A 16737-nucleotide genomic window follows, 5' to 3' on the forward strand; every position below is an offset into this window, starting at 1 on the left:
TCTATACCCCCCACCCCCATGCGAGGCAACTTTTACCCCAGGTAGCCTGGTCCCCATAGATATAAGTATTTTAGAAGTCATGGAAGCTATTAATCAGAGTCTAGCCAATAAGGCGCCGGGTCCAGACGGGCTCCCCATCGATTTAATTAAGTGGAAACCGGCTTTTTGGGCCCCTCTACTTTTGAATGTTTTTAATAAATTAACTTTGACTAAAATACCCGAGACCTGGGCAAGAAGCATTATAGTCCCGATTTTTAAGAAGGGAGATAGATCCCTTCCTTGCAACTATTGACCCATCTCCCTTATAGATAACACCCTTAACATTTTAGGAAGAGTTCTATAAAATAAGAAAATAAGATGCAATTGGTGGAGATGGCCTCCTTGGGTTCGGTTACGAGGGAGGAAGTTCTGGCGGTTCTGGGCTCAATGAAGAGCGGTTCTCCGAAAGACCCAGCACCTATTAAATATCTTAAACAGGTGTCCTCTGTGATTGGTGGCCCTATGACGGACCTGATAAACCTGTCCCTTGCCCACGGGGTAGTTCCCCCCAGTTGGAAAGGAGCAGTGGTGAAGGCCCTTTTGAAAAAGCCTAACCTCGATCCTGCCGACCTCGCCAACTTTCGGCCTATCTCCTTGCTGCCGGGTATCAGTAAGGTGGCTGAGAAGCTGGTGAATAGACGCCTCTCGGACTTCTTGGAAGCCAATTCCCTCCTGGGCGACTCCCAAACGGGTTTTCGTCCCGGTCAGGGGACTGACACTGCCCTGTTGGCGGTCGTGGAGAATGCTAGAAGCATGCTGGATGCGGGGGGGGGTCAGTGGCAGTGATCCTCCTGGACCTCAGCGCTGCTTTTGATACCGTGGACCATCAGGTGCTTCTCCAACCGCTGTCAGGGGTGGGGGTCACGGGTCTGGCCCTCAAATGGTTCGCCTCCTTTTTGGAGGATCGTTCATTTGAGGTGTGGGAAGGCCATGAAAAATCATCTTCGACCCCTCTCCAGTGTGGTGTGCCACAGGGCTCTTCATTGAGCCCTACCTTATTCAACGTTTACATGGCCCCCCTGGAGAGTGTGGTACTGCCGCTGGGTATTAAAATCATCAGTTATGCTGATGATACTCAGCTGGTGGTAGGCCTTTCCCAGTCGGCATACCATCCCGACCGGCTGCACACATGTCTTGAGAAGATCTATACGTGGATGTGCAGCTCAGCCCTAAAGTTAAATGGCTCCAAGACGGAACCGATGCTGCTGGGGAACTCCTCTCCATCTTTGTCCCCCAGTAGCTGGCCAGACTGTCTGGGACCGGTTCCTCCCCCTAAACGGGAGATCAAGAGTCTGGGGGTATGGCTGGAGCAGGACCTATCGTTCAAAACTCATGCCAAAAAGACTGTGGGCGTGTGCTTTGGCCTGCTCCGTGTAGCCCAGAAGATTTTGCCTCTGCTCCCAGCGACCACCCGAAGGCTTCTTATCCAGGGACTTATCATCTCGCGGCTGGACTTCAGCAATGCGTTATTCCTGGGTGCACCCGAATCTACCCTGAATAAACTGCAGCAAGTGCAGAACGCGGCAGCCAGACTTCTGACGGGTCTCCCCAGGCGTCAATCTGCTCGCCCGGCGTTGAGGGCATTGCACTGGCTCCCTGTGAGAGACAGAGTGAAGTTTAAGTCACTTTGTATCGGCCACAAGGTTCTGCACGGGGTAGGTCCACCTATTTTGGGGGAGATGGTCCAGCCCTACAAGGCCTTCCGTCCTCTTCGCTCTGATGACCAACATCTCCTTCAGGTTGGCAGGGTGAAGAAGGCAAGAACGGGTGGCAGAAGGTTTTCAATAAATGTGGCCTCTTTGTGGAACTCGTTGCCCCTACAACTGCGTTCGGAAGCTAGCTTGCTTCGGTTTCGAAAACTTTTAAAAACTTTTCTGTTTTCTGTTTAATCCCTCCGTTCTTTAAGTAGTGTTATGTTCTGGTAAGCGCTGGGATGCCTAATAGTTAACCAGGCGCTATACAAAACTCAGAATAATAATAATAATAATAATAATAATAATAATAATAATAATAATAATAATAATAATAATAATAATAATAATAATAATAAAATAAAATTGTGGGATGGATGCTATTTTGGACTTATGCAAGCTGGGGTTTAGGGGAACAATGTCTTAATTTAAATTTGATTGTGGGAAAATACACCATTGCAAGGAGGACCCCGATCTATATGGCCTTTATGGATTTGCAATCAATCAATAGGGGGAGGAAGAGTACTGATCCATTCAGTCTCCTTAGGATTAATCACTAAATCAGGGGGGAAAGGATCACTTGTACTGCATAACTAGGTTTTAGTTAAAAACGTGACATGCCCGCAAACGAGTGCATTTCGACCAACGAGCGTTAACAACAAGCGACTTTATGTTATTTTATATCCTCATTTTATATCCCCACCCGTACCTACGAGTTAAGATACATTACCACAACTAAAACGATAATCATTATAAAATAAACCAGATACAAAAACTGCACCTCTGGAACACATTTCGTTTGACCATTCACAACAACAATCCTTCAGTATAATCTAGAAGGTTTATACACCTAACAGTTCACTAAGTATATGTGGTCATAATCACATCACAATATGCCTCTCTGTATAGAACTTATCAGAATGGAATTGGTTTTCACTTGTGTATTGCACTAGCATGAGTATACACTAATTATAATTATATGTGTACCCTCCACAGCATGTATCAAAATCCACAAGCATGAGGATGAGAGAGTTGACACCCCATACGAGTATGAATCTGGATAAAGTATTGCCATTTTGTAGGTGTTCTTCAAAATCTACAAAGATTTTGATAATTGTACTATTTGTACATAACTGTGTGTCTTTCCCCTTACCCTCTCCACATATGTGTTTTTTGTACGTATATATTTCTTTTACAAGTGCAATGCAACCTCCCACTGACTAATGGAACAGGTCAAAATACCTTTTTTCATTTTCTCACTGTATTCACTACTCTGCACTGGTCCTGAAGAAAGCCCAACCGACCTATAGAGGCAACTAAGGCTGAAACATGTCGACCGCATTTTAAAATCACCACATTAGTGCGCTTGGATTTCTAATTATTTCACAGCTGCACACCAGCAATTCTCGTCTACCTGAACTCAGACCAATTAAAGTTTCAGTCTGCTTGTTCAGGTATTTTAAACAATTCCCTTCAACACCTTTCACCCACTATTCACGATCACTACTGTTTTAACTATGGGTAAATACCTCCTGGCGGAGGGTGCATAAATACTAACCCCATGATTATGCACACACGTGTCAATAAGAGCGGGGAGACACCATATACCACTACGAGATTCCATTTTACACGTGCATGAGGGTTTTCTACTTGGGAGACACCCCACATAGACCTGCATACCCTAGTTATGCAGGACAAGTGATCCCTTCCCCCCTGATTTAGTGCTTTATGGATTTGTCCACAGCTTTTGATATAGAGAATAGGTCAAAGCTGTGGGCCATCTTTTTGGCAGGTGGGCTGGATGAAACATTGGTCAACTTCCTAGCATACTTACACAGAGATCTCCAGGCCCAAGTGAGGATTAGCATGGGTGGTGAGGTCTCGGGGACCATTGACATTGGCAGGGGTGTCAGACCAGGATGCGTGTTGGCACCCCTGCTTTTATTATATATACCAATGGGCTGAACACCTCTCTGAAAATGGCTACTAAAGATGTCCCATATGTTAATAAAGTGCCCATCCCAATACTTCTTTACGCAGATGACTCGGTTCTCATAGGCCGCACCCCAAATTCTTTGCGTCTTCTTGTCCAAAATTTTAATAATTATATGAACGAGCTAGACCTTCGGTAAATTTAAAAAAATCCTTTCTTATGAGTAGTGGCCCAGGGAAGCGCGAATTAGGAACGATCACAACAGATGGTCAAAAACTAACCTCAGTGAAATCATTTGTTTATTTAGGGTTGAGCAAGTTCTCAAAGGCTACCAACTCAATCTTAAGCTCATCCCGCCCTAAGGCCACGGTGCTCTTTTAGCAGTACAGAAAATATATAAACTACAATGCGCCCTGGTGGCAACATATGGTGCAGAGATTTGGGGAACTGTTAATTGCTCAGCAATCCAGCAGGAAGAGAATAGGTTTTGCAGGAAATTACTGAGCACCCCAATCTCAAGCCCCCAATATATATGTCACATGGAGCTCAACATAAATTTTAAAACTGATTTTATTCGAGCACGGCCGGCACTTATGTGGGTATCAGTGTGGAAGAACGAAGCAGCACTTCTGACACAACAGATTATTAAGGATTGTCTACAGGGTGACAAAGGCCTAGAAATCCCATGTCTAAGCGGTGTCCTTGTAAGTTTGCGTAGTATAAACAAAGAAAGTCTTTTCCTGGACCCCATATTAGCTGAATCAGGCCCTAAAAAAGAACTTCGGAACACTCTGTATTCACTATACAACAACAAGTGGGTAGTGGTGGAGTCCAGGAAAACTTTTGTGCGAAAATACATGGCCATAGAACAGTTTTGTTACCCACTTCGCATGTACTTGACCCTACCAATGAGCCGCTGGGTGAGGAGCATCTTGTTACGATTAAGAGCTGGCACAATCCGATTTGTACTCGGTTTCCCACTGGGCTATAGCAAAAATGTTAATCAAACCTTGTGCCCTTGTGATGATAGGAGTGAGCAAACCATTATGCATTTTATATTTTCCTGTAAATACTATTTTAAATATTCTAAACAGTTGCTTTACCCATATTTTAATAAGTGAAGACCAATTACTCTGGAGGCAGCATATTGCCGCATGTTAGACTTAGATAATGTTGAATTGATTTTAAAACCGCAATAAGGGCACCTAGGTCTATGATGGTCTCTTGATATTAATGCAATCTGTAAACTGTTTCAATTAATTAGTTGTATATATCAATATGATTGTTCCTGCACTAGCCACTTAGGATATACGTACATGGAATTTTACTTTTTAAATCATTATGACGTATTTAAATATTTGCACTAGCTATTTTGGATATATGTACATGAAATCTTTATCGTTTTTAATCATTGTGATGTATTTATATTCTGTGCTTTTATGGCTACTATTGTATCCGAATAAAGTTGAACTGAGTGACTGACTGAAAGGTAGAGCAGGCTTCAGAGAGGGGCAGCTGTAAGATGAAAGGCAGAGCAGGCTACCGACAGGGGCAACTGCAAAATGAAAGGAGGAGCAGGCTGCAGAGAGAACCAGCTGTAAGATGAAAGGTAGAGCAGGCTGGGGAGAGCAGCAGCTATAAAATGAAAGGTAAAGCGGGCTGCAGAGAGAATAAACTGTAAGATGAAAGGTAGAGCAGGCTACAAAGAAGGCAGCTGTAAGATAAAAGGCTGAGCAGTCTGCACAGTGGAGCAGCTGTAAGATAAAGGTAGTGCAGGCTGCCGAGAGGGGCAACTGTAAGCTGAAAGGTAGAGCAGACTACAGAGAAGGCAGCTGTAAGATGAAAGGTAGAGCAGGCTGCACAATGGGGTAGATGTAAGATGAAAGGTAGCGCAGGGTACAGAGAGAGGCACTGTAAGATGAAAGGTAGAGTGGGCTGCACAGTGGGGCAAATGTAAGATAAAATGTAGAGCAGGCTGCAGAGAGGGGCAGCTGTAAAATAAAGGGTAGAGCAGACTGCACAGTGGGGCAACTGTAAGATGAAAGGTAGAGCAGGCTGTAGAGAGCGGCATATGTAATATGAAAGGTAGAGCAGGCTACAGAGAAGGCATCTGTAAGATGAAAGGTAGAGCAGGCTACAGAGAAGGCAGCTTTAAGATGAAAGGCAGAGCAGGCTGCAGAGAGGAGCAACTGTAAGATGAAAGGTAGAGCAGGCTGCACAGAGGGGCAGCTGTAAGATGAAAGTGTGGTTCTGAAAATTCTGGACTTGTGCAATAAATGTTGTCGTAGTATGACGATTTTGGTATCAAAAGACCGAGAATGGCTAGTACACTAGGTACAAGCATTTCCGTCATATTCCAGTAACGATTTCACCTCGAAATCGTCATTTTCGTCCTGAACCCTTGGCTTCCATTTTGTGTACGGCAGCCATTTTGTGAGTTGCCCTCAAATAGGCTTATAATACAGCTAAATTCGATTCCAAATGACACGTACACCTTAATTGACTTCTCTCTGACCTGGGCAAGCTGACTCCATTGCCCCAGGCCGAACCTGCCCGGCCAGTTCCTTTCCCAGTGGCCGAGCGAGATAGCATCAAAGCACAACATGCCATAAACCTTTTCATCACACACACACCCTGCCGAATCTTGCTCACACCTGTCCCTGTTTCTTTCTCTACGACTTGCTTTACGAGGAGGAGGTGCCCGTTTTTATTGGGGGGTCCACCGATATCTGATGAAAATGTTGGGCCTTGCCGGGTAATTTGTTGTGGGCTGGACAAACTGAAATATGGGCTTGTCATCATGACTCTGCTTTTTCTTTGTAGTGAAAATATGTGAATGGTCTACTGTAAATCTAAGAATGTTTGCCTAAAGCACAATATTTTGTATAAAAAGAGAAGACTGGCTTTGTAAGATTGAGCAGTCTCCTGAGAATATACACACTGTGCTGTTGTACTTCTAGGACGCCTGTTACTTGGTTGCTGCCAATAAATTCGATCCTTGACTTCACCTAGAAGACTCTGAGTTTCTGTGTCTGAATCAGGAAAGTACTCGAGGTCTTAGAGTGTACCCTGACACTACTGGGTTACCGGTTCGGTACCGGTTCTGAAAAACCAAGTACCTCAGTTGGCACCCAACGTGGGGTGATGCCAACGGTACCGGTCCAAGCCAGAGGTTCGTGAGGAGCTTCGTGTGAAAATTCTGGAGGAAGGCCGCCACTTCATAGACCCCTGCATGTCGACGTGGTCCGAAAGTCTTTGCTGCGAGGTTACCCGCTTCCCGACGGCTACGAAGGACTGCTGCCCTGGCTATCGCCCTGATTTGGACCCTTGATGTTTGGTAGAGCGAAACGATAGACGAGTCTTCTGGTGACGTCATCGATATCTCAGTTAAGTATAAGTGGAGCGTCTCCCAGTCCTTAGTTGGTTCTTAGTTTGGTATCCCCTTGAGATCTTTGATTTGGAACTTGCAAGTACCAAAGCCGAAGGACTCGTGTATTCACGAGAATATCGTATTCGATAATCCTTTGAAGTTTGAAGCTAGACTAGTGAGCGAAGATGCCTTGTCTTAGCAGACTTAGAAACTTGTTTTGTTGTGGAAATAATAGGGATTCCCGATTGGAGGACTCGTGTCCGGTTCCTCCGATTGGATCTCCAACTTATGAATTGTATGTGAAACATGGAGTAGGCCCCATCACATATAATGAAGTGTGGATCCGCTACACCAGAAAAGATGGTGTTTTAAAATGGCCCCAATATGGTAGCTTTGACACGGAAATCCTAGATAATCTAGAAGTTAAACTTTTTAAAAAGAAAGCCCGGCCGGCGATGTTTGACTCTTTCCGCCTACGGCGTAAGGAAGCCAAACAGAAAGAAATTAAATTAGAGAAGAAACATAAGAGAGAAAGGGGTATTTCGATAATGCAAGCTGCTATGCAGTTTAAAGACAATGAGGAAGAACAGATGAGTGAGCAGTTGCACAGGCAACGTAAAATGGTAACCGATAAATGTTATCCGGTTTTGCCGCCTCTTCAGCAAGATGCAGCAAAGGAACTTGAAAAAGACCCACTAATGTCGCATTTATTAAGTTCGCCACCACCCTTATGCGCAGAATGCTACGGCACCTCCGCAACCTTTAGTTGCGCAACCCGTGGTTGTATTGCCTCCTGCTCCTCCACAGCACCCACCAGCTACTCTTCAGCTGGCTCCTGCTCCTCCGGTGCAGCCTCCTCAAGGGCCACCGGCTTTGACATCTGCTCTGCCTTTACTTCCTACAACTTTGACTACTATAACGACTACCACTCCTGGTACTCCTCCTGACACTGCCTCTGCGTCTGCCTTGCCTCACCCTGCTTTTCCGCCTGTCCTTTCATCGACTTCTCCCTCTGTTCGCCAGAGAATGACTGGCACTGTTTCTAGCCTTCTATATCCTCTCTTTGGAGCAACAAGTGCTACCCCTGTCACAGAGCGTAAGCAGTTGCGTAGCCAACTGCCTGATTCTAGGGAGAAGGAGACATTGAATTATTTGGCGCATAAATGGGTTACTGAACCAATGAGGTAAAGGCTAGAGTCTGATATGGATGTCTTCCATCAGTGGGAAGAACCGAAGCAGAGATACGTTTTTGACAAAATGTGTACTTTCCTTTGTGAGGATAGAGAGGAGAATGATTTGGAGCCCAATCCGCCTGAGTTGTGCCATGTACGATTCGAGTTTGGGAAAGGCGCAATTGTGGGTTCAGATGTTAAGAAAGCAGTTGCGACGCTGTTGTCGCTTAGGACTGAAGGTGTTTCTCGGTCGTTGTTTGAATCTGATTCCTCGGTTAAAAAGAAGGTGAGACAGTATCCCATGAGAGAAGTTCCTCCAGTATGGAAGGACACCGTTGCGGCTGATGTAGCTAATCAAGTTGATGCTGTACCAGCTCACTTTCAACGTGTCTGGGTACATGTTCCTTAGAAGCGAGCTGAAGTTTTGGCCCATAAACAGACATTGCCTGATCCCCATAAAAATCCTGCAGGGTATTACAAGGAATTGTCACAGACTGCAGGCTCATGTATTATGAATTTAGCTGACATAGACATGTTGTTTGGGAATGTTGTTCCACAGCCTTTATGGGGAAAGATTCGTCATGCAGATCATGATCAAGAGTTAGGTGACTCATGGGCTAATATTGCTGCTGCAGATGCCCGACAAGTTGGTGGTGCTAAACCAGAGCGTTTAGTAGCAGAACTCCCTGATAAGATCATTAATTATATGAAAACTTTAATGCCCGCGATGCGTGTGAATTGGGATAAATTGTCTGCGTGTAAGCAGAAGAAAGATGAAACGGTATCAGATTTCTTCACCAGGTTTGAAGAGACGTTTGTCGACCACAGTGGTCAAGATATGAGTACAGAAGGTGGCCAACGGTTGTTCATCGATAAGTTCGTGTATAATTTGTTACCCGAGTTGTGTAAGAAGTTGAAAGATTCAGAGAGTTCTTGGGTAGTTTCCTCTTCAGCACAGATATTGGCTACTTCACAGTATTATGAAAATAGAGATAAAGATGAAAAAGATATAGCAGACAAGAAAACGAAAGAGTTAAAAACAAAGGTCCCTTTACAGCAGGCATACCCGCCTCGTGGTGGTCAGAGTAACTATCAGCAGCCTCAGCAGTTTCAGAGAGACACGCAAAGGACCGAATACCCTCAACAGCGTTTTCCTGTAGGCCCTAATCAGTGTGCATATTGTAAGGAGGAGGGTCATTTTAAAAGTAGTTGTCCTGCTTTGTTACAGCGCATAAATGGTGTTTCCAGTGCAAGAGGTCGAGGTATTTCACAAGCACCTAGAGGTAGAGGACGTGGAAATTCCCCCCAGAACGCGCGTTCCTTTCCGCCTAAAAATTCAATGAATAAGTTTGATCAACAGAATAATGCGTCTGGTAGGACAGCTCAGTACTATGCTGATGACTACTATACAGAAGATGAACATATGGAAGGTAATGATTGCTAGGACAGCCATAGACAAAGAGAGGGAGTTGTTTCAGTTCCAGTAGATCAGAGTGGACCTTATGTTGAGGTGATTACATCAGGTGTGTCAGAGCCTTTTCTGTTGGATACTGGTGCTTCAAAGAGTTCTATTATGCACTCAAAACTCCCTGGCGCACCTTTGTCTGGCGAAATGAATGTATCAGTAGGTTTCTCTGGCGCCCCAGTTAGAAATCCGATTTCTGACCCTTTGTCCCTTTCTGTTGGACCTTGTGAATTCGAAGCACCCCTTATTTTAACGACAGGTTGTGGTGAAAACTTGTTAGGATTGGATCTGTTAAAAAGATTGTGTGCGACTTTGTACTGTTCTCCTTCGGGAGTACAACTTACACTGGGTATGAAAGTGGTTTCTCCAATGTATTTGTCAAGGGATAAACTTCCGACAGAATTGTCGTTTCTTCCTAAAAATCTTTGGGCTACTGGTCCTAATGATGTAGGTCTTTTGGAAATACCGCCATATGTTGTAACATTGAAAGCCAATGTTAAAATGCCACGCATTCCCCAATACAAAATTTCTAGTGAAGGTTAGAAAGCTTTGCTAGCGATCATTTATGATCTGATTGAAAAAGATGTGATTGAAGAGACAAGAGGCAACGTTTGCAATAGTCCTGTTCTGCCTGTTTTGAAACAAACTGACCCTTCCCAGCCACCTGTTTACAGATTTGTGATTGATCTGAGAGAGGTGAATAAAATAGTCGTGCCACAATTTCCAGTTGTTCCTGATATCACTGCCCTATTGACTATGATTCCAGCTTCCGCGACCTGGTTTTCGGTGATTGACTTGAAGAATGCTTTCTTCAGCATCCATATTGCCGAGGAGAGTAGGGATATTTTTGGCTTCAGTTTAGGAGGTCGAAGCTTCCGCTTTAAACACGCTCCCCAGGGCTACTGTGAAAGCCCATCGATATACAGTCAGGCTTTAAAAACACAGCTTGATACGATTGTTTTACCTGATGGCGCTACCCTCATTCAGTATGTTTATGATTTGCTTGTTGCTGCAGATACTGAGCAAATCTGTAAAGAAGCCACATTGTCATTGTTGCGTCATTTGTGTGATTTGCATCACAAAGTGTCTCTCTCAAAATTGCAATATTGTCGACAAGAAGTGACCTACTTAGGTCATCTCTTATCAAAGGAGGGAAGGAAACTGACCCCAGAAAGAATTCAGGCAATAGCGAAATTGAGTGTGCCAAGAACACAGAGAGAAGTGCGTGCTTTCTTGTGCATTACATCATATTGCAGACAATGGATACCAAATTTTTCGTTGACGGCCAAGCCTTTGGTGGCATTAACGTGTAAAGATACACCGAATCCCCTTCCATGGTCTGAAGAGTGACAGAAACGTTTTTTCGAATTGCGCACAGCATTATGTTCGGCTCCTGTGTTGGGTACCCCCGACTACAGTAAGCCCTTTACATTGTATGTCCATGAGAAAGAAGGTTGTGCATTATCAGTGTTGACACAGTCTTTTGGGGACAAGCAGCGTCCATGTGCGTATTTTTCGTCGACTTTGGACCCGGTAGCTAAAGCATTGCCGAGTTGTTTAAGAGCCACAGCAGCAGCAGCTGTTTCTATTCGACAGTCTGCTGGTTTAGTGATGAATAACACGTTAATTGTGATGGTTCCACATGCAGTGGACACATTGTTAAACAGAACCAAGACACAGCACTTAACTAGTGCTCGATTGTCAGGTTACGAGTTGACATTGTTAGCGAGTCATGTGCACATAAAAAGATGCAACACTCTTAACCCAGCTACGTTGTTGCCGAGTGTAGAGGAGTTAGATGCTTCAGAACAGCATGATTGTTTTCTTAGAACAGAAGAAGAAACGAAAGGGAGAATAGATCTTAGGGACACTCCTCTTGTAAAGTGTGATGGTACCTTATGGGTGGATGGTTCATGCTTCAAGCTTCCGAATGGTGATACGACTGCAGCATATGCTGTCACGACTTTGCATACAATTGTTGAAGCTGCACGCATCCCACATAATTCAGCTCAAGCAGCAGAATTGATTGCACTTACGAGAGCATGTATGTTGTCGAAAGGAATGAAAGTGACCATCTATTCCGACAGCCAGTATGCATTTGGTGTGGCTCACAGTTTTGGACAATTGTGGAAAGAACGTGGGTTCCTGACTTCGCATGGAGCTAAGATTCAGCATGGTCAGTTGGTGAATGAGCTTCTTGAGTCACTGACTTTGCCTTTGCAAGTTGCGATTGTGAAATGTAGCGCACACAAGAAGGTGACTGATGATGTTGGTCGTGGAAATGCATTTGCTGACGAAATCGCAAAAGAAACAGCGAGGAATGTGATGAGCCGAATGTATGTTGCAGGCCCTGCAAGATGGGTTGGTGACGTTGGAATGTGTGAAGACACAATAGAGAGTGTGAAATCTATTCAAGCTGAAGCTACAGAGAAAGAATTGAGTGTGTGGAGAGAAAGTACGGGTAAAATGGATGCAAATGGATGTTGGGTTGAATTGTCAGAGCATCAGAGATGGTTGTTGCCCGATGCGTATGTGCTTGCAGTGGTTACAATGGCCCATGGAATGGCTCACATCAGTGTGAAAGGGATTTGCAAGTTGTTGGCTCCAGTATGGCAAAATGCTGAAATTCCTAAGTGTGCAGAGAATGTGGTCAAGAATTGCATGGCGTGTCTGAAATACAATCCTGGTAGGGGAACCCCAACTCCAGCTGGTCATTTTGCACCTCCTACGCATCCGTTCGAGGTTTTGCAGCTAGATTTCCTCCACATGGAAAGATGCAACAATTTAAAATACGTACTCGTTGTTGTTTGTGCCTTTTCAAGATGGGTGGAAGCCTACCCCCTAAAAGACAACACTGCCTTATCCACAGCTAAAGCCCTTGTGAAAGAGTTCTTCCCTAGATTTGGAATGCCGAGAATGGTCTGGAGTGACAATGGGAGTGAATTTGTGGGTCGAGTGATGAAGAAAGTATGTGAAGGGCTAGGCATCCAACAGAACTTTCACGCTGCAAATCACCCCCAATCAGCTGGACTAGTATAATGTTACAATGACACGTTAAAACTTAAATTGGCCAAAATTCAAGCGAGCTCTGGTCTTAAATGGCCTGACGCTCTGCCCTTAGCACTCCTATCAACCTGAATGACTGTGCATTCGCGAGTGGCACTTAGTCCATATGAGACAGTTTTTGGCCGCCCGGCCAACATATGGGGAGTGCCAAGGCCCACCAAATTCAGTGAAATTGAACACCCTGTTTTGCTTGACATTTTGTACGAATTGACTGCTAAATTGCGTGTTTTACACCAACAGGTGCATGATACACTGCCTCAAGCCTCTGAAGCTCCAGGTCATCACATCGATCCTGGATCCTGGGTTCTGGTGAAAAACTTTCAGCGAACAAAGAACGACCAGCCCAGGTGGACCGGCCCACACCTCGTCCTTCTTTCAACGAGATCAGCTGTTCGAGTGGAAGGAAAGAAGCACTGTATCCACGGTGTACATTGCAAGAGGGTGCCTTTGCCTCTGCCGTACGACCGATGGGTCCAGGAGGGTGTCGCCGACTCAGAGACTGAAACTGTGTCTCGTTTTCTGCCTTTCAGTGATACACGTATAAAAGGAACAATTTCTGAGAAAGAAAGTGACAAGCTCTTGCAAGCAGCTTTGCCGCCGTCAATTCGATTGAACACTACTGAGCCTGACCTCTTGTTTCAAGATCAAACAATACCTGGAAAGCAAAGATCTGAGGCCGAGAACTATGAACTAATAAAAAGATATTCCTTTCCTTTGCTATTTTTGAAAGTGCAGCTCTCCCATCTGAGAAACTTTTTTTATTTTTGTTTTTTGAATCACCATCCGGGTTCCGCTGTAGGGTCGCGGTTGCCCAAAGTCTTTGGGGTGCAGCTGAAGACGTTAGGTCGACAGTTCTGGTTGGTCTAAGGGAGTTGCCCTGGACTGACAGAAGCATTCCTTAGCATAGAACACCCTACCATCACGAGCAGCATTTAGAGAGGATGGAGTTTTTCAAGATGGAGAGACCTGCCAAAACAATGAACTTTAAAGCCAGAATATGTAATATGATGACCAAGAAAAGCTTTTTGATATTGTGCATCTTCATGTTATTCAGTGTAATGATGTTTTTGATAGGATATGTTTTATTCTCTTTTCAAGTGACATTTGCACCCACTACATCGCCCATACCTCCTCCTTCTACTGTTTCCCCACACTCTTTTCAACCTCTCCCTGAACATGAATCCGCTAGGAGACTAGAGTTTATTAATAACTCCTTCGTTCAGCTTTTGCACCAACACCAACTAGTAATGAACATGACTAACTGTTGGGTGTGTGGTCTTATGCCTCACACAACGGATAAAGGTATCCCTTATCTGGTCCTGCCTTTCAGCCACAATGGTTCTGTGTGGGCATACAGAACAATGTTCATCTATGCACATGAAGTTTACCCCCTACATTCTGTGGAAGACAATCCTAAGAATAGTGCTCTAGTTAAGGGTATAGTAGACATGATTAAGGAAGATATTTCCTACAAGACTATCCCTAGAGATGAGACACTAGTATACATAGGATGGAACGTGACCGGATATGGAGCTACTCTGAGTGAGAAACAGGAAGCTAAGAGATCTTCCCCGATTTGGATTGTACCCCATCAGGGTCCCCTGTGTCTGCAAGGTACTGGCAAGAATCCCAGAGCTCAGCTAGGGAAAAGCATCTGCACTGAAACATATGTTTTTGTGTCCCAGACTTCCCCTCCGTTCTTAGCAGCTAAGGGTACCTATTTCATCTGCCATGATAGAGCCTATACATGGTTGCCCCCTGACTTTTCGGGCACATGTTTTGTTTCGTTCCTGTTGCCTCCCACCTACACAGCTGCGGCAGATTATCACAAGACAAGGATAGTTAGAAGTGTCTTCAGTAAAGAAGACACTGCAGGACACGAATTTGGGGACTTCGTAAAGGGTTTTCTGCCATTCTGGGGACCCATGGTTAACAGCAGGAACATAAGGCAATTGACAAGGGTGGTTGAATCCACCGTGGTTGAAACTGCCGGTGCCCTTAGTAACTTGACTGCTGAGCTCCAATCGGATCGTCTTATGACCCTTCAGAACAGGGTCGCATTAGATGTCATACTTGCAGACCGAGGTGGTGTATGTAAATTGATCCAATCGAGTTGCTGTGTTTTCATTCCAGATAACGCTCCAACAGTATACCAGGCCATCTCCAAACTGCATAAGATTTCCGAATCTATTCATGTGGATAAAGGAGATTGGCCGTTAATGGGATGGTTCTGGGAACTGATATCCGCCGGGGGATGGAAAATTCTGATGGTCATTGGGATGGTCTTAGCCATTCTTTTCCTGTTCTGTCTGTGCGTGCAGTGTGCTCCTGCAATATGTGGCCTCTGTGCTACATCATGTGTAAGGAAACCTGTATCAAGAGACGAGCTAAGTACTAGGATGATGTTACAGCAACATCTCAATGAATTTAGGAATATAGACCTGGACTCAGATTAGCATGAGAATAGGTTAAATTGCCTATGTAAGGGCAAAAGGAGGGTTTGTGGTTCTGAAAATTCTGGACTCGTGCAAAAAACTTTGTCGTAGTATGACGATTTTGGTATCAAAAGACCGAGAATGGCTAGTACACTATGTACAAGCATTTCCGTCATATTCCAGTAACGATTTCACCTCAAAATCGTAATTTTCGTCCTGAACCATTGGCTTCCATTTTGTGTACGGCAGCTTTTTTGTGAGTTGCCCTCACATAGGCTTATAATACAGCTAAATTCGATTCCTAAGTACACGTACACCTTAATTGACTTCTCTCTGACCTGGGCAAGCTGAAACCATTGCCCCAGGCCGAACCTGCCCGGCCAGTTCCTTTCCCAGTGGCCGAGCGAGATAGCATCAAGGCACAACATGCCATAAACCTTTTCATCGCACACACACCCTGCCTAATCTTGCTCACACCTGTCCCTGTTTCTTTCTCTATAACTTGCTTTATGAGGAGGAGGTGCCCGTTTTTATTGGGGGTCCACCGATATCTGATGAAAATGTTGGGCCTCGCCGGGTAATTTGTTGTGGGCTGGACAAACTGAAATGTGGGTTTGTCATCATGACTCTGCTTTTTCTTTGTAGTGAAAATATGTGAATAGTCTACTGTAAATCTAAGAATGTTTGCCTGGAGCATATATATATATATATAAATTTGATCTTTGACTTCACCTAGAAGACTCTGAGTTTCTGTGGTCTGAATCAGGAAAGTACTCGAGGTCTTTGAGTGTACCCTGACACCACTGGGTTACCGGTTCGGTACCGGTTCTGAAAAACCCAGTACCTCAAAAGGAAGAGCAGGCTGCGGAGAGGGGCAGCTGTAGGATAAATGAAGGGTAGAGCTGACTTCAGAGAGGGCAGTTTTAAGATGAAAGGCAGAACAGGCTGCACAGTGGGACAACAGTAAGATGAAAGGTCATATTTTGGCATTACTCATTTTATTTTTCAATCATTCAGAGATGTAGCTGTTTTACTAATGATGTTTTTTAAATAGGAAGCATTTAATTTGGGAGACAGCGTTTACACCGCAACCGTTCCAACGCATGTATTTACCCCGCATGCCGTTGCAACAAAAAAGGTGTGAAGCAGTGGGGAGAAGGTGTTGGATTTACCTCCAACACCGTCCCAACTGTTGTACACACTGGAGTTGTAATAGAAAATTCATCTATTCCAACTTCCGTGATTCCCCGACAGCAAGTCGCGGTAAGGTTTGGCGTTGCAACGGCATGGGGGGTAATGGCATGCGTTGTAACATTACATAACCATTTAATTTATGTCATGAATTGTATTATTGGTGAATGAGACAAGATTACATCACCATCTAACCAAGCACTTCAAGAAAAATCAGCTGCAATGTCATTTAGACAATTTTTAACTTGAAAATGAATCATCATCTAACTGGGCAACCATGGCCCAGAAAAGAAAAAATAACCAGTCTTTAAAATGAATATGAAAATAAATAACACATTTTAAATCTGGTTTGTCACAACAGATCAAGGAACTATT

General features: G+C 44.4%; 2 protein-coding genes across 2 annotated transcripts in view; both read left to right on the top strand.

Annotated features, from left to right (window-relative positions):
* The window catches only part of LOC147693184 (NACHT, LRR and PYD domains-containing protein 3-like), a 330570-nt gene that overhangs the window by 197351 nt on the left and 116482 nt on the right, over nt 1-16737 (top strand). The window lies entirely within an intron of this gene.
* On the top strand, nt 13678-15192 carry LOC147693188 (endogenous retrovirus group PABLB member 1 Env polyprotein-like). The gene has a single exon (XM_086933616.1). It carries the CDS (start codon nt 13678-13680, stop codon nt 15190-15192), a length of 1515 nt encoding a protein of 504 aa, XP_086789742.1.

The sequence above is a fragment of the Lissotriton vulgaris genome, chromosome 8, assembly GCF_964263255.1.
Source record: "Lissotriton vulgaris chromosome 8, aLisVul1.2, whole genome shotgun sequence".
NCBI classification, from domain to species: domain Eukaryota; kingdom Metazoa; phylum Chordata; class Amphibia; order Caudata; family Salamandridae; genus Lissotriton; species Lissotriton vulgaris.